This window comes from Lithobates pipiens, unplaced genomic scaffold (genome assembly GCF_037356315.1).
Source record: "Lithobates pipiens isolate NorthernLeopardFrog02 unplaced genomic scaffold, aLitPip1_a1.2 Scaffold_27, whole genome shotgun sequence".
In the NCBI taxonomy this organism is placed as follows: domain Eukaryota; kingdom Metazoa; phylum Chordata; class Amphibia; order Anura; family Ranidae; genus Lithobates; species Lithobates pipiens.
The window spans coordinates 29,369,356-29,388,312 of record NW_027507788.1 but is presented as its reverse complement, the minus strand read 5'-3'; the positions used below and the strand labels follow the sequence as shown (position 1 = coordinate 29,388,312).

Here is an 18,957-nt window from a genome sequence, read left to right as displayed (position 1 = left end):
GCAGTTATGATCTTAATTCATTTTTATGGCCGTAGATATGATTATTTTAATTATTAAATTGTAATGAATAATGCATTTTATGTTAGGTTGATGGTTACTCATCCTTTTTAATATTATGTGAACTCCATACCCCTGACCTGGTTTCTTTAAGATTTCTTCCGGGGATGTGTTTTGGGTCCCATATATAATGTGATTTTGAACCGGAAGGGTGTGACCTGAAGAAGGAAGCCATGCCTCCGAAACATGTTGTCATCGCAACCGATCAGGGAGACGATCTACCCGTTACCACCTCTTATAATGTGGTTATGGAGAGGAAGGGTGCCACCTGAAGAAGGAGGCAGCGCCTCCAAAACATGTTGCCATAGCAACTGCTTGGGGAGACGATCCCCCTGTTACCACCTCCCATCGTGGCCAGGATTGACATCACGCAGCACCAGCTGGTCCGGGCGCATGGGTGGCTCAATGTACTGTCCAGCGGGACGCTGCAGCCAGGATCCCACATCATCCATCCCCACTTCTTAAATCTGGGAGCCCAGTCCTCGGAACAGGCCAGGAGAGGAGGCATACAGTCTCCGTTTGTGAGTGCAACTTTTTCTTTTCATACAGGATTTTAAATGAACGTTATCACACTAGGGCAGCTGTGCGTTCTCTTTCTCCCAATATTTGCTATAGATTCCATTCCATCACCCAGTGGATATATAAGGGAGCTGCAACACCTAGATCAAGAGAATTGTTAAACACAGATTGGTTTCCATGTAAGAAGTGTCTGCGGGACTAGCGTTGATTGGAAATAGAATGGTTTGTGTCTAATGGAAATGTTTGACCATTCTTCCAGAAGTGCATTTGTGAGGTCAGGCACTGATGTTGGACAAGAAGGCCTGGCCTGCAGTCTCTGCTTTAATTCATCCCAAAAGGTGTTCTACCGGTTTGAGGTCAGGACTCATTCACCCATGTCTTTATGGACCTTGCTTTGTGCACTGGTCCAAATAATTTGGTGGGGGGGGGGGGGGATTATGGTGTGTGTGTTTTTTTTTCAGGGGTTGGGCTTGGCCCCTTAGTTCCAGTGAAAGGGATCTCTTAAGGCGTCAGCATACCAAGACATTTTGGACAATTTCATGCTCCTAAGTTTGTGGGAAGTTTGGGGATGGCCCCTTCCTCTTTCAACATGACTGCACACCAGTGCACAAAGCAAGGTCCATAAAAACATGGATGAGCGAGTTTGGGGTGGAAGAACTTGACTGGTCCTGACCTCAACCCGATAGAACACCTTTGGGATGAATTAGAGCAGAGAATGCGAGCTAGGCCTTCTCATTCAACATCAGTTCCTGACCTCACAAATATGCTTCTGGAAGAATGGTCAAACATTCCCTTATACACACTTCTCTTTCCAGAAGGGTTGAAGCTGTTATAGCTGCAAAGGGTGGGCCTACTCAATATTGAACCCTACGGATTAAGACTGGGATGCCATTAAAGTTCATGTGCGTGTAAAGGCAGGCGTACCAATACTTTTGGTAATATAGTGTAGATAGATAGATAGATAGATAGATAGATAGATAGATAGATAGATAGATAGATAGATAGATAGATAGATAGATAGAAAGATAGATCATTTGTTTACAAGGTAGGTCACCAGGTCTTTTCTTATAAAATTGTTTGGCTTGGGACAGGCATGCAGAATATGATGACCTCTGTGCATAGCCAATTTGTACACACATACAAGGTCCAATTTAGATAAAAGCCAATTAATATACCAGCATGTTTTGGAGCATGGAATGAAGCCCATGAAAGCACAGGGAGAACATGCAAACTGTATGCAGATAGTGTATTGACCGAGATTTCAACCAAGGAGAATATAAAGATAGATTGGGATACAGTATATGAATAGATAGATAGATAGATAGATAGATAGATAGATAAATAGATAGATAGCATGGATAGATATAGATAAATAGATAGATAGCATAGATAGAGATAGATAGCATAGATAGAGATAGATAGCATGGATAGATAGAGATAGATAGCATGGATAGATAGAGATAGATAGATAGCATGGATAGATAGAGATAGATAGATAGATAGATAGATAGATAGATAGATAGATAGATAGATAGATAGATAGATAGATAGATAGCATAGCTAGAGATAGATAGAATGGATAGATAGAGATAGCTAGCATGGATAGATAGAGATAGATAGCATAGATAGATATAGATAGATAGATAGATAGATAGCATGGATAGATAGAGATAGATAGATAGATAGCATAGATAGATAGCATGGATAGATAGAGATAGATAGCATGGATAGATAGAGATAGATAGCATGGATAGATAGAGGTAGATAGCTATAGATAGATAGATGGATGACAAGTCGTCTCACCGTTAGTTTCCATTGTGATGACATCCACACAGTTGTTATTTACTTCATCACAAAACAAGGTCTGTTTAGGGGTACAGGTGACGGTGGTGGAGGTAGTGATGGAGTTATTACAGACATTACATTGCAAGCGGTTTGAAAACACCCTGGAGGCTGTTGGGATAAAACAGATCACATTGTCATTGTCTCATTTTTTCAGCCATACATCAAAGTTCACAGTGGCTGTTACAGTGGTTTGAAAGTCATATACAGTGCTAACTTATTTCTGCCCCACCCATATTGTCCAGATACCTAAAGGAATGCCAAACAATGTGTCATTAATAGTATAACTCTGCAGCCCCTGGCTCCTTCTGATTCCCAACATACAAACATGGCTGTGGTGGCAGAATATATTGGCAATTTTCAAAAAGCGAAATCTGTACTTTGACACCATCAAGCAGTCACTTGGAACCCCCATAATCAGTCATGGCAGCTGTCTTCAAGTACCAGGATCTGCAGATAGTTCGATTAGGTGAGAGAACAATGTTGGGGCCAACATTCACAGATAACAGCATGTACAGAGGAATCTCTACTGCCTACCACTGTATCCAGGTAGCACCCGTAGATACTAAATACAATGTCATTGCCAAACATGACTACATATGATGGTATGCACTCACTGAGCAAGCATTTTCCACCCAGCTCGGATGATTTTTAAATTGACTTTTGCGGAGCCAGGTGGTGCTTGTAATGTCACTCATGGCTTGAATTTCAGTTCAGCAGGACCTAGCCAAAATTCAAACCATCTATGGGTGTGAAATAGGGTTTAAGATCGGACTTTAGTATACTATAAAGCCAGAAAACCTTTTCCTGCATATCCCTCTGACCTTGATGTTACTCTCTTGCTTAGGGTTCGACTTCGATGCCAAGCCCTGATGGCTCCCATAGATTTAAACTCTTCCTACCCACCATCTTGTCCAATGGGAGCATCTTGAGGTACTTTGATTGGATAGACCAGCCATTTTCTTCCAGGGTTCTATGGAACCCTAAGGTTCCTCCAGAAGTTGCTAGGGGTTCCTTAAGCTGTGGTGGATCAATCTCTCATCTGATGGTGCCTGCATGATTCCAGGTCCAACCCAATTTGGCAGAGCCAGCCTGCTTCTTAGTCTTTTGACCAAGATCAAGTGTGGTATCTGTTCTTATCTATCCAGTAGGGGTGCTATTCTGGCCTTTTGGTAGGAATAGCTGGCTGTACAGTATCTCTGCTGATATAATAATGGTTTTGAAGGCTAGTACTGTCCGGAAAAGAAATTGGGGAGATGCGGGGTATGAAAGTAATTTCCCCAGGTAGATTGAATGGCCCAGTGCCTAATGATTTGAATGGGTCTACCTTGTCTGATCAAGGGCTGGAAAGGCAGAGAGTCCTTGGTGTCTGTGCCCCCCTGGAGTGGTTACCCCAGGGGTACCTTTAGTAACACTTGGGTGTGGGACCCCACTGTGTGAACAGGCACATGATCAAAGCATTAAAAACATTATCTGCACTGCGCCTCTAGGGACTAGGCCTTTTGGCTATAAGTCCAGGGAAATTTTTGTTACTGGGCCTCAGGGGCTAGCCAGTGCACTTGCACGGCCACTATGTATTTATTAATTAATTTTCCTCCCTCACGTTTGTCACTTTTTGTACTTTATTTTAGTTTTTTCTACTGGGTGGAGGGTGTGGGTCCTCTGGACTAGCCTGAACTCTAGGGCCGTGGTCATCAACCCTGTCCTCAGGGCCCACTAACAGGCCAGGTTTTATGTATTACCTTATGGAGATGGAGACTAAAATACTGCAATCATTGAGCAGCAAATGATATCACCTGTGATACATTTCAGTTATCTTGCAAACCTGGCCTGTTAGTGGGCCCTGAGGACAGGACTGATGACCACTGCTCTAGGGGGAGAATGTGTGGCCATCTGGTACCTTCGGGAGAGCCCCCTGACCTAGTATTCATTGGTCAGCTTCGTCTGACAATGAGGAAAGGGGTCTGCCCGGCCTTTTGGCCAGGTGGACCATGTTTGAACCTTGTCGTTATCGGCAACCTTGAGCCCTGGGGGTTGAGGGTAAGGTCCTCCCCCTTTGGGGTGGACAAAGACACACCCTTAGGTACACTTTTATGTGTGTGTGTTCACGTACATTTTGTTGATCACTTACGGGTTTTTGTTTTTGCGCACCACTGTGGAATAAAAAAAGAAAAAAGCCAGCTGCATGAACCCAATAATCATTTTACCTGTCTTTAAGGGGGGAATTCTTACTACTAGCCCCATTGAGTCGATCTTAGCATGGGGTTACTTGAGCTCTGAAAATTATTTTAAGGGTTCAATTGGGGTAAAAAGGTTGAGAAAGGGTTGAGTTGGTTAGGCTAAGCTTCAGGTGCAAAATGTAGCCCTGGAATTGGGGAATGTCAAACCCTTAGGCATAGAGTGAAACCAGAATCAGAGGGACACAAAAGCTGTAAATTGTAGGGGTTTTAAAATTTACACTCAAAACAATTAACAAAGGGACACTTTGGTGCCACCAGTACTTACCTGAGAACCGGTTGAGGTTGCAGTAGTCAGTCTCACAGCAGCTTGCTGTCATGTAGATTGATGTCGTTCCTGTATCAATGATGGAGGATTGGTTGCACAACTGTGTCGTAGAGCACCCTTTCATGACAGTATTGCTGCTATCTGAGGAGGAGGAGGACAACATATTGCAAATTAAACATAATTGTGTTCAAATGAGTCCATTAATTAAACTGACACTTCTTGCCATGAATATAACAACATTGCTTCTGAGTCTGTCGTGTAGGGATTGATGTACTAAAGTGCAAAATCTGGTGCAGCTCTGCATAGAAACCAATCAGCTTCCAGACTTTTTTGGCAAAGCTGAAGTTAAAAGCTGATTGGCTACCATGTACAGCTTCACAAGATTTTGCACTCTCCAGTTTTAGAAAATCAACCCCATGGTGTCAGGAAGACCATGGCCATGTTCCTGCCTAAAGGAACTGCACATGAGCATGTAGTAGCCTGAAGACCTGCGCACAGAATTAGGGCCGTGCGTGCATCAGCTCGTTTACCCAGTGGCCTATTTAAAGTACTGCAACACTCAAGATCATTGCTGAGTGGTTATCAGTACCTGTTACCTGTGACCAGACCTTGCTTGTTGTTGTGTTATAGCCGATTTGCCTTCTGGCTATGCCTGAATTTGATCCCTCGGGTACCCAAACTTTAGCTTGTTTCTTGACTCTGCATCTTGCTTATTGCCTTGGCTCATCTTATGCTTCTGTGATACTGACCTCGGTCTGACTCCTGTTTACACTCTCATGTCCTGAATCTGTGAATCTGTACTTCCGCTGCCCACCTGACAACTTCTGCCCATCTGAAATGCCCTGAAACGCGTAGTCACACCCACTAACGTGGCGCTGTCCTGATCCAGTAATATCTCTCCGATGTCACATCACTTGCAGACTTCTAGTCCACATCACCTAACAGATCCAGCGGCTTCCTGCAAACTCTGCATTGCCTGGTTACACTTTCCTGCCAAAACCTGCACATTCTGAAGCAAGTTTCCAGGATCTTCTGCTGTGTCAGCAAGCTTCCCAACATACTCTACAGACATCAAGCATTACCATTGATGTGTCCATACACTGTGTTCACCAAGTGAGTGCATATTGTTTTCAGCTTCCAATGCTTTAATAAAGTGCTAGACTCAGATGGTGGTGCCCCCTGTCTTGCTACTCTTGTTACTGATCATGTTCTTGCCTCCTAGTTCTGCAAAGTACTGTGACGACATTTGACAGGAGCTCCTGTTCTCCAACATCTACTTCACTGCACGATCCAGGTCTTTTGTTGGCCAGGTCTTACTACAGGAGCTCATGCCTCTCTGTGTCCTGTCCTACCTTGTCATCAATCTTAGGGGGGCAAACAGGACAGGAGGTGTAAGGGATAGCACTCTCATTGGCATGGCCTCTACCATGTACACGACATATAAGGGTTTATTTACTAAAGGCAAATCCACTGTGCACTAGAAGTGCAGTCTCTGTAAATCCGAGGGGGACATGCAAGGAAAAAAAAAAAAACCCCAAAAAAACAGCAATTTTGCTTGCAAGATTGGATGATAGAAATCAGCAGAGCTTTCCCTCATTCCCGATTTTACCTTCAGATCTACAGCGATTGCCCTTCCAAGTGCACTTGTATTGCATAGTGAATTTGCCTTTAATAAATAAACGTCATGCTTTCTGGCTATTGATCATTGCTACTGTTTTCAGTCAATATTGATGTAAGAGAATTACAAATGCTGATGACATGTAAATATAGAAAATTGCAAACTATACATTGAAATATTTTTTTTTAATCATTAACATTCCAGCATTGGATTAAATGCATTAAAGAAAAAGTCTTATTTGTTTGTAACGGTACCCCCCGTAGGGGCTGCTGAGTGATGTGGCCACCTGTCACCCTGCCCAGCCTGGCATTCACATCCAGTTACTCCAAGACAATGAATCAGTCCATCAGCTTTTTTTCTTTGTATTTTATTGAGGAATTAGAACTTGGATGGGGTTAAGGAATCACGGGATGCCCAGAAAGTTCTAATGTTAGCTGCCCTCTTTGGTGGACTACTGATCCCATACCTCCCATCTTTTTCAGAAGGTAAGGTGGGACACCTATTAGCGAACATATATAGGCGTAGGGCACACACGCTTGCCATGCCCCTTTAAAAAACAATTATACAAGAAAAATGATTAGTTAAACCCAAAAGTGTTTTTTTTTTTAAACCACTAATATTCCTTTATAATGGCTTTTGAAATATACAAATGCAGCAATTAAAAAATCGGATGAAAGTTTTAGCACTGGGAAACACTTTTTGACAGCTAAAGCATTTTTATATACAACTACTGTATATAGATCAGACCAAAATGAGGGACAAATGAGGAGTTAAGAAGGACAGAGGGACATTTTTCCAAATCGGGGACAGTCCCTCGAAATCAGGGACAGTTGGGAGATATGCTGATTTCAGTTCCTCCTTGCAGACCCTGACAACCCTCCTGACTGCAGCGCCCGACTTCACTGCCAGTAACATCACAGTCTCTCCTGTGGGCTCTGCATCCATCTCTGTCTGCACACTCCCAGTCCTCTCCGGCATGCCTCTCCCAGCTCTCCCAACTGTGCCTACCACTCACCAACCCCTGATGAATCCCTCTCGGAGACTTGCCCGGCAGTATTGCCCGCTGTCCTCTCCTGCTTCTGTTCAGGACACCCCTTGGGTTGTGCGGGGGGCCCTGTTCAGCTCCGAGCCCCTGGCCCAAGGTCAACCCCCCCAACTGGGGGGCTTCCTCAAAGGCCCCAACAGCCTAATACTCCATCTCCAATTCTTCCACCCGAACAACTCCTCCCCAGCTGGACTGACCCTGGGTATTTAAGGAGGCCTGCCCCCTGCCAATCCAGATTGGGGATTGGTCAGGGCTCCTCAGAAAATCCCAGACAGTTCCACCTTTCTTCCACACCTTCCTCTAGAAACCTCTAGAATAGAAGGGAGGTCCCCAAAAGATGAAGCTAGCTGTGAGTCACCAGCCTACACTAAACCACTCCCAGCCACAGATCACAACAAACAGGCCTAGCAAAGTTAATTAAAGGGACTGGAGGACCTCAGTAACAGGAACGTCTACAAGCACTAAACGTATTCTCTCTGGAGAAGAGACGCTTGAGAGGAGATATGATAGTGATCTACAAGTACCTCAATGGTGATTCTGGCATAGGGAACAAACTATTCAGTCTCTGGGGGTGTAAGAGGACACAGGGCCACTCAATGAAGCTGGAGGAGAAGCAGTTTAACCTTAAGCTGAGTAGGGGGCTCTTCACTGTCTGGGCGGTAAGGATGTGGAATTCACTTCCCCAATTGGTGGTGTCAGCGGGAAGTATTGATAGTTTTAAAAAAAACTCTTGGACGTGTATCTTAGTGAGCACAGTATACAGGGAAACGGACTGGTGTCTTTATTCAACCTTACCAACTATGATTTTTTTTTAAAAACAGGTTATTTAAAGGATTCGTGTATTTTCAATGTTGCCCTGTATCTGTACATGCCCCTCCCCGCCCTTAAAGTGCCTGGCTACCCATGACCTTCTCCATAATAACTTGCAAATTAGCTTTTAAGAAAGGCCAGAAAAAAAATAGAAGATGTGCCTCCTATGGACCTCAGCAGAGTTGACAGACTTGCTGTTTTGCCGAAACTCCAGCAAACTCATCTATTGCTCGGTACACTCATCCCTAATAATTAGCCCATTTATGGAGTGTCTAGTACAGAAGGTAAGGTAAGTGTACATAACAAGGAGGGCGTTACATATATGAGCAATCAGAAAACTATGCTGAGCATGCATTTAACAAATGAATCAAAAAACGCAATAAATGCAGAATTTCATATAATAATCATAAGACAAAGGCAACATTCTTTAAAGCACCCAATCAGTTGTCTGTACTGCTATAAGTACAGGGTGGAGAGTCCCAGTCATCACAGATACAATGCAGGAAAGATTTACAGCAGACCGAAATATTAAGTGGTATGTGAAAATCTGCCAAGATCACGACGTCAGAGGCGCCTGGAATGTCATCTCATCATAATTGTCTGGTTCAAATGCCGCTTTGTGCATTGACATACCTCCTTAGACCCAACGGGGGTTATTTACCAAAGCTGGAGAGTACAAAATCAGTCTCACTTCTGCACAGAAACCAATCCCATTGGGTCTAAGGAGGTACTGTATGTCAATGCACAAAGCGGCGTTTGAAACCAACAGTTTGTCCAGACAGTATGGTCTCCTGCCAACTTGGCACCATCCACAGGCAGCACACGATTGGACATTCCAACAACAAATGTTCGATTGGAGCTTATTGTCGCAAATTCCGACCATTGTGTTGGCTCCATCTTTTTTTTTTTTTGACGGAATTTTCGACAACAAAAATTTGAGAGCTTCTCAAATTTTTCGACAACAAAATCCGGACATGAACTTTAATGGCATCCTAGTCTAATGTCACATACACACGATCGGAAATTTCCGACAACAGATGTTTGAGATCTGGTTCTCAAATTTTCTGACAACAAAATCCGTTGTCGGAAATTCCGATCGTGTCTACACAATTCCGACGCACAAAGTTCGACGCATGCTCGGAATCAGGCAGAAGAGCCGTACGCATTTCTCGGCACGTCGTATGTGTTGTACGTCACTGCGTTTTTGATGATCGAAATTTCCGACAAGATTTGTGTACGACCGTGCGTATACAAGACAAGTTTGAGACAACATCCGTCAAATAAATCCCAGGATTTTTTGTCGGAATGTGTATGCGGCATAACTCTTCAATCAGCAGTTGAATCCCACAAAACTTTACTTCAGCTACTTGTACAGAAGATGTTTTTCCAGTCATTTGAATTGTGAGAAGACCATGGGGGGGGGGGGGGGGGATTTACTAAAACTGGAGCATGCAGACTCTGTTGCAACTGTGCATGGTAGCCAACCTAACTTCCGCTTGTTCAATTAAGCTTTGACTATAAAACCTGGAAGCTGATTGGTTTCTATGCAGAGGTGCACTATATTTTGCACTCTCCAGTTTTAGTAAATACCCCCTAATGGGTTTCCTGAGCCCGGTCTCTGGGGGGTACTAACTAGGGTTGCACCAATACTGATACTAGTATCGGTATCTGTGCTGATACCGAGCATTTGCATGAGTACTTGTACTCATGAAAATGCTCCGATGCTTCATCCGATACCTGGGCAGCCTCAGAGATGATCGGTGTGGAGGTGGGAGGAGTTACAAGCACCGATCTCCCTGTATAGTGTTTCTGATAGCCGCTTCCCCTCCTCTTCTTCCTATGGCAGTCAGGGAGATTTGTGCTTATAACTCCCCCCACCGCCACATCGATCCCCTCCGTCATATATTCATATCTATATATATATATATATATATATATATATATATATATATATATGCATGTGTATATACATATATATATATATATATATGCCCCTAGCAGTGCCACTGTCACATGACATTAAAAAAAGTATCAGTAATTGGTATTGGCGAGTACTTGAAAAAAGTATCGGTACTTGGACTCGGTCTTAAAAAAAGTGGTATCGGTGCAACCCCAGTACTAACATTGAGTGAACATGGAAAAAAAACAGGTTGGGTTTACCTAGGACTGAATTAACTAGCATCAAACAGGTGGTGAGGGCAGCTGAAAATAGCAAATTGCTTAAAGCGGCGTTCCAACCAAACATGGTACTTCTGCTTTTCGCGTTTCCCCCCCCCCCCCCCCCTTCTGGTGCCAGGCTCCACGGTGATCTACGCCGTGTCCGAACCCTTGTCCCCCCCACCCCACTGTCCTCTGGGAGACACACAGGTCCCAGAAGACAGCAGGGACCAGTGAGGACACGCAGCGTGAATCGCGCATGCACAGTAGGGAAACAGGCTGTGAAGCCGCAAGGCTTCACTTCCTGATTCCCTTACCGAAGATGGCGGCGCCTCCACCTGAGAGCTGAGGGACAGATTGGCTTCGGGTGAGGACATTGCGAAAGCCCTGGACAGGTAAGTATTGGTAGCTGCTGACTTTAAAAAAAAAAACATTTCGACGGAACTCCGCTTTGAGTAAACAAGTTGTAGTGGCTCTGAACCACCACTAGATATCAGCATACTACAGAACAGTAATAACCTTATACTGTTCAATATAATACAGAACAAAATACATGTAAGTGGTAAAGAACAACTCTTATAGCTTCTGCTTACTTTACCCAGCCAGTACATATACTGCAGCAGGTTGGTACCTGCAGACAAAAACACGTACATGTACGTGATTTTGCCTACTCGAGCTAAGGGGGCACACAGCGGATCCCAGTGCTTCGGGCCTGGTGATCATGTGTTCTCTATGCGATCACATGATCATTCATGAATTCATTCATTACAGCTGCGTTGCCTATGCTGTGATTGGCCTACAGCTATCACATGGTACCTGGGTCAATCACAGCACCCTGTACGTTGTGATTAGCGGTAGCCAGTCATAAATCATTAATGATTACAGCTGTCATGAATGGTTATTAACCCAATGGTTGAAAACTTTGCCGTTAGAACGATCTTCATTGTAACAACAAACGAAATGTAAAAAAAAAATAATAATCCCTGTTCACCCCCCAGAGTAGTACAGTGTTACTATGGTGACATTGAACTACTCTGATGAAAGTATTTAAAAAAAAAAAAATCCTAAAAAAAAAAGTTAAAACATAAGAAAAGTTAAAAAAATTTAATATTTTTTTTAACCACTTACCCACTGGGCACTTAAACCCCCTTCCTAATCAGACCAATTTTCAGTTTTCGGTGCTCTAACATTTTGAATGACAATTACTCAGTCATGCAACACTGTACCTGTATAAAATTTTTGTCCTTCACACAAATAGAGCTTTCTTTGGTGGTATTTAATCACCACTGGCTTTTAATTTTTTTTCGCTATAAAAGAAAAAAGACCGAAAATGATGTAAAAAAATAATAATTTTTGTTTGTTTCTGTTATAAAATTTAGCAAATTAGTAATTTTTCTTCATAAATTTTGCCCGAAATTTATACTGCTAAATATCTTTGGTAAAAATAACCCAAATCGGGGGAAGATTATTATATATTATTTGATCTTTGTGAAAGTTTTAGGCTCCATGCACACTGAAGCTCAAAAAAGCTTTTTCTGGATGCCAGATTGCTGGCAGAAAACGCTGGTTGAAAAACGTGCTTTTAATAGCGTTTTGTACTAGCGTTTATTAGCGTTAGCGTTTATGGGCGTTTTCAATAAAAATAAACAGGGGACACTCCAAAAATCCCACAGTGCATTGCAAACTCCCACAATGCATTGAAAAAATAGAATGCCGAACACTAATTAACGCGTGTTCATGAGTGTTTATAAGCGTTTATGGCCGTTTGACGTTTTTTGGCGGTGAAAAACGGCACTTTGAACGCGAATTTCTGGCGTTCAGAAAAAAGCCTATAAACTCCACTGCCCATTAAAGCTAAAAAACGTCCATGTGTGCATGGACACATAGGCTAACATAGAGTGGAGTTTATGGGCTTTTAAAAAAAACGCCCAAACTCCAATAAACTGCAGTTTATGAGCTCCAGTGTGCATGGAGCCTTAGAGTCCACAAGCTATGGTGCCAATCTCTGAAAATTGATCACACCTGATGTACTGATGGCCTATCTCAATTCTTGAGACCCTAACATGCCAGAAAAGTACAAATACCCCCAAATGACATATTTTTGGAAAGTAGACATTCCAAGGTATTTAGCAAGAGGCATGGGTTTTTTTGAAATTTTGTTTCTTTTTTCCCACAATTCTTGAAATAATCAAGATTTTTTTTATTTTTTTCACAAAATTGTTATATTAGCAGGTTATTTCTCACACACAGCATATGCATAGCACAAATTACACCCCAAAACACATTCTGCTACTCCTCCTGAGTATGGCGATACCACATGTGTGAGACTTGTGCACAGCGTGGCCACATACAGAGGCCCAACATGCAGGGAGTGCCAACAGGCGTTCTTGGAGCATATATTACACATATCATTTCTTGACTACCTCTTACACTTTTAAAGGCCCTGGAGCACCAGGACAATGGAAACGTCCCAATAATTACCCCATTTTGGAAAGAAAACAACCCAATGTATATTCTATGAGGCATAATGAGTCTTTTGAACATGTCATATTTTTCTACAAGTTTTTGGAAAATGAAAACGCATTTTTTTTTTTAATACAAAGTTGTCCATTTATACAATATTTCTAACACATAGCATGTACATACCAAAAATTACACTCCAAAATAGATTCTCCTACTCCTCCTGAGTATGGCGATACCACATGTGAGAGACTTTTACACAGCCTGGCCACACAGGTCCAACACGCAGGGAGCATCATCAGGAGTTCTAGGGGCATAAATGTCAAATCTAATTTGACTACCTATTACACTTTTTTGGGGCACTCTAGTGGCATGGATGTGGCATGGATGAGAACTGATATGGCATGGATGAGCATGAATGGGGATGGATGAGCATGAATGAGTATGGCTAAGTACAGCCGGGTATGGTTGGGTATGCTGGGTGCGGTTGGGTATGCCTGGGTACGGCTGAGTACGCTTGGGTATGACTGGGTACGGCTGAGTACAGTTGAGTACAGCTGGGTATGCTGGGTATGGCTGGGTACAGCTGAGTATGGATGGGTACGGCCGGGTATGCTGGGTACGGCTGAGTATGGCTGGATACGGCTGAGTAAGGCTGGGTATGGCTGGGTACGGCGGAGTACGGCTGGGTACAGATAGGTATGGATGGGTACGGCTGGGTACAGCTGAGTACCACTGGGTATGCTGAGTGCAGCTGAGTACGGCTGGGTATGGCTGGGTATGGATGGATATGGCTGAGCATGGATGTATGGTTGAGTATGGATGGACGGATGAATATTGCTGAGTATGGATGGATGAATGAGTATTGATGAGCATGGATGGCTGAGTGTTGAGGAGGATGGATGGCTGAGCTTGGGTGGATGGCTGAGCATGGATGGCTGAGCATGGATGAGGATAGATAGCTGAGCATGGTTGGATGAATGGCTGAGTATTGAGGAGGATGGATGGCTAAGTATTGATGAGGATGTATGACTGAGCATGGATAGCTGACTATTAATGAGGATGGATGGCTGAACATGGATGGATGGATGGATGGCTGGCTGGCTGAGGCTGGAATTGTCAGATATCAGCATCTGATCTCTCCCCTCTCCTCTCACATTGTACCGATCGATACAGAGAGAGGAGAGAGGAACCGGACGTGACGCTGGTTTGTTTACAAGTGATCGCTCCATCATTTGACAGAGCGATCACGTGATAAATGGCCGCTGTCAGCGCCCATTTACCATGATCCCTGAATCCACGGATATTCCCAGGTGCGCGCCCCATCAATGTACGCCCTCCCAGAGTTATCGAGCCACGCTGTAGCCGTCATTCGGCTATAGTGCGGATGGCAAGTAGTTAAACTACTAAATAGTACTACTAGACTACTTAAATACTATCACCAGTCAGCATTCCATCACATCAGTCATATGATAAGGATGTACTGTACTGGTGACAGTATGTACAAAACAAATTGTAAAAAAAAAAAAAAAAAAACATTTTAGTAAATGTCTTCATTTTTCAAAAAATTTGGACACAAAAATTACAACTTCAAAAAACTCACCATGCCTCTTACTAAATACCTTGGACTGTTTACTTTTCAAAAAAGGGGTCATTTGGGGGTATTTGTACTGTCCTGACATTTTGGGGCCTCGAGAAATGAGATTGGCCATCAATACATCAGGACTGATCGCTTTTCAAATATATAGCCCATAGTTTGTAGACACTATAACCAGTGACGGCTGGTGGTATATTTTATAGGTGGGGGCAAACAATCCACCTGCCTCAAAACCCCCCCACCCCCCGGTCGGTCAAGTCACGGGCACCCCCCCAGTTGGTCGGTCACCAGCCCGCACCTACCCCATCTAGGTTGTAGGCAGCACTTCCTCCGGGTGGCGGTTTCACCCTATGTCTCCTCCTCCTGGTGCTTCATGGCGGCTTCCCATGCATCTCCTCCCTCCTCGCCGGGCAATAGGATCGCTTCTCCTCTCCACCAATTGGGTGACATGTCTCAGGACCCGCTTCCTGATTGTTGGGGAGGAGAATCGGGAAGACAATAGTGAATTTTAATTCGCTATTGTCACACACCTGGATGGGCTCGGGGCGCAGTGCTCTGTGCCCCGAGCCCACCCTCTTTTTAAGCCTATTAGAGCCTCTGACTCTAATCACATGCTTCTAAAAAAGAAACCCCCCCCCCCCATTGGAATCCATGTGTCCGGCACCCCACATGTAGATTAGGGGCCAGACGCATGGAGTAGGGGGGTGGCGCCCCTTGTTGCCACTGACTATAAAACTACACAAAAAACAATTAATATACACTTATTAGGATTTTTTTTTATCAAAGACATGTAGCAGAATACATTTGGGCCTAAATTTATGATAACAATTTTATTGGAAATGTTTTAGAACAAAATTTTGCAAAATTTTCGTTATTTTTCCTTTATATCACAAAAAAATAAAAAAACAAGTGGTGATCAATTGGAGGAAGGAGCACAGCGATGACCTCATAAGTGAACCCACTACTCCTTTACTATCGAATTAGAGACTTGAATAAGCAGCATTTAAAATAGAAATGAAAGACAAAACATTTTTGTTTAGATATAGAAAAATATATAATAATAATATATAAATACCTTTTCCCCCTTTTTTTTTTTATAAGTAATCACATTCCTTCTGTTCCCAGCTGCAAAAGAGCTGGGGGATGGAGAAACAGCAGCACGCTGAGTTTCCCAGTGAATGGCTGTGCAGCATGGGGTGTTAGGACAAGTCTGATCTTAAGAGGAGAGTACACTGATCTCCCAGCATAGATAGAGAACTGACCACACTGTGCTCTCCTGCTTAGTGTGGTCAGTTTTTTTTAGACAGGAAAGCAGAGCGACTGGCAGGAACACACAAAGGAAGCAATACAAAGAATACAGGGTAATTCCTCATACAAGTGCAGTACATGGTAGAGCAGGCACATATCAGAAATATGAAATGCTGGGGTAACAATGAATTAAAGTGATTGCAAAGGCACAAGGTTTTTTTATCTTCGTGCATTCTATGCACGAAGGTAAAAAACTGTCTGTGTACAGCAGCGCCCCCTGCTAATAACATGAGACCCTTGCCTCTCCGGGGTCTCACACTCTTGATTGACTTTTGGAGGCAGCAGGAGCCATTGGCTCCTGCTGCTGTCAATCACAGCCAGTGAGCCAATCATTAGACGGGGGCGGGCCAAGCCGCAGCTCCGTGGGAATGGACACACAGAGTCGTGGCTCGGGAGCACGCCTGCTTAGGTGCCTCCAGATCAAGCTGCTTGCTCTGGAGGCACCCGGCAGGGGGGCAGGAGCCAGGAGCGCCAACATGGGACCCAAGAAAAGCAGGATCTGGTCTGCTCTGTGCAAAACCACTGTATGGAGCTGGTAAGTATAACATGTTTGTTATAAAAAAAAAAAAAAAAAGACATTTATATCGCTTTAAGTGCAATCACAGCTTAATGAACCAGTGCCTTACCTTGTGTCTGGTAGGCCATGGAGATACAGGTGGTCTCGTAAGTTGGGCATTTTCTTGCAACCATACGGCAGGATGCGCTGGTTCCAACACATTGTAAACACCTTAGGGGGGCCACTGCAAGAAACAATGACAATAGCAATTAGAACAAATAAATGGTCACAATTATAATTACACTATATTGTCAAATGTATTGGGACACCTGCCTTTACACACACAAGAATTTAATGGCACCCCAGTCTTAGTCCATAGGGTTCAATATTAAGTTGGCCCACCCTTTGTAGCTATAACAGCTTCAACTCTTCTGGGAAGGCTGTCCACCAGGTTTAGGACTGTGTCTATGGGAATGTTTGACCATTCTTCCAGAAGCGCATTTGTTAGGATAGGCACTGATGTTGGATGAGAAGGCCTGGCTCGCAGTCTCTAATTCAACCCAAAGGTGTTCTATTGGGCTGAGGTCAGGACTCTGTGCAGGTCAGTCAAGTTCCTTCACCCCAAACTCACTCATCCTTGTCTTAATGGAACCTTGTCTTAATGGACCTTGCTTTGTGCACTGGTGCGCAGTCATGTTGGAACAGGAAGGGGCCATCCCCAAACTGTTCCCACAAAGTTGGGGGCATGAAATTGTCCAAAATGTCTTGGTATGCTGACGCCATAAGAGTTCCCTTCACCGGAACTAAGGGGCCAAGCCCAACCCCTGAAAAACAACCCCACATCATAATCCCCCCTCCACCAAACTTTACACTTGGCACAATGCAGTCAGGCAAGTACCATTCTCCTGGCAACCGCCAAACCCCAGACACCTCCATCGAATTGCCAGACAGAGAAGAATGTTTCTTCACTCCAGAGAACACTTATCCACTGCTCTAGACTAGAGTTCAGTGGCGGCTTTACACCATTGCATCCGGTGCTTTGCTTAGCACATGGTGATGGAAGGCTTGGATGCAGCTGTTCCCCCATGGAAACCCATTCCATGAAGCTCCCTTCGTACTCTTGTTGTGCTAATCTGAAGGCCACATGAAGTTTGGAGGTCTGTAGCTATTGACTCTGCAGACAGTTGGTGACTCTCACGTACCGTGAGCTTCAGCATGCGCTGACTCAGCTCTATCATTTTTCGTGGCTGAGTTGTTCCCAGTTGCTTCCACTTTGTTATTATACCACTAAGCCCTTGTACACACGGTCAGAGATTCCTATCGGACAGTTTTGTCGGATATTCCGACTGTGTGTGGTCTCCATCGGACTGTTTCCGTCGGAGTATCCGACGGACCAATTTTTCCAACTTGCCGATAAAATTTTCCGACAAAATGCTCCGATCGGACATACTCCGATCATGTGTAGCCTACTCCGACGGACAAAGTGCCAAGCATGCCACGCATGCTCAGATCAAATTCCTAGACCAAAGCTATTGGCTACTAGCCTGAACGTAGTCCCGTTGTAACGAAATAACGTCATCACGTTATGTACAATCGGATTTTCCGACAACTTTGTCCGACCGTGTGTATGCAACAGTTTCGGACAAAATCCGTCGGACAAAATCCAATGGATTTGGTTGTCAGAATGTCCGACCGTGTGTACAAGGGCTAACAGTTGACCATGTAATATTTAGAAGCAAGGAAATTTCACGGATGGACTTATTGCACAGGTGGCAACCTATCATGGTACCACGCCTGAATTCACTGAGCTCCTGAAAGGGACCTATTCTTTCACAAAGTTTTGTAGAAGCCGTCTGCGTGCCTAGGTGCTTCCTTTCATACATCTGTGACCATGGAAGTGAGTGGAAAGCCTGAATCCAATGATTTGAAGGCGCGTACCAATACTTTTGGCTATATACTGTACTGTATATCTTTTCCTAACCTGTTCCTAGAAAATTAATCAAATGAATGCAACATTCTGAGGCAAAGAGAAGAATTGCACACACCAGCACAAATGAAACCTGACAGCAGCCAATCAGAATTTAGCTCTAATACTCTCAGTACAAGCAGGAAAAGTGGATGCTGGGAACTGATTGGTTGCAATCGCCAACAGACACTATTTTCTTTTAGCTCAGTTTCAGTATAGAAGGCCCATTGTTTATGGAGATAATAGAGACATAGGAAGATGCTTACATCCTGTTTTATGCTCCGTCTCACTCCAAATCTCCTACACACCTTAAAAATTGTCACCAAGGTTGTCACCTTACACGGTCACAGAGGGGATTAGTGAGGGGATTAGTGTACAAAAATGCATTTCCTCTTGACATTATTCGATTATTCTCTGCAGGTAAATGATGACATGATTTGTATCAATGGATCTATTACACTGGTAATATTACGGTAATAATACGGGGCTCCCACTTTAAAGAGGACCAGTCACAAATCTGTTAATGGAAAAATATGATGAGTGTTACATTTTTACAATAGTGCGGGGTCAATGAAGA

At 43.7% G+C, this 18,957-nt stretch overlaps 1 protein-coding gene across 1 annotated transcript in view; it reads right to left on the bottom strand.

Annotated features, from left to right (window-relative positions):
• LOC143933708 (urokinase plasminogen activator surface receptor-like) overlaps window positions 1-18,957 on the bottom strand; it is a 55,983-nt gene that overhangs the window by 11,155 nt on the left and 25,871 nt on the right. The window contains exons 2-4 of the mRNA XM_077456699.1: window positions 16,545-16,658; window positions 4,924-5,064; window positions 2,380-2,529 (exon numbers count right to left, since the gene is read on the bottom strand). Coding sequence (XP_077312825.1) covers window positions 2,380-2,529; window positions 4,924-5,064; window positions 16,545-16,658 — 405 coding nt within the window. The remainder of the gene's footprint in view (window positions 1-2,379; window positions 2,530-4,923; window positions 5,065-16,544; window positions 16,659-18,957) is intronic.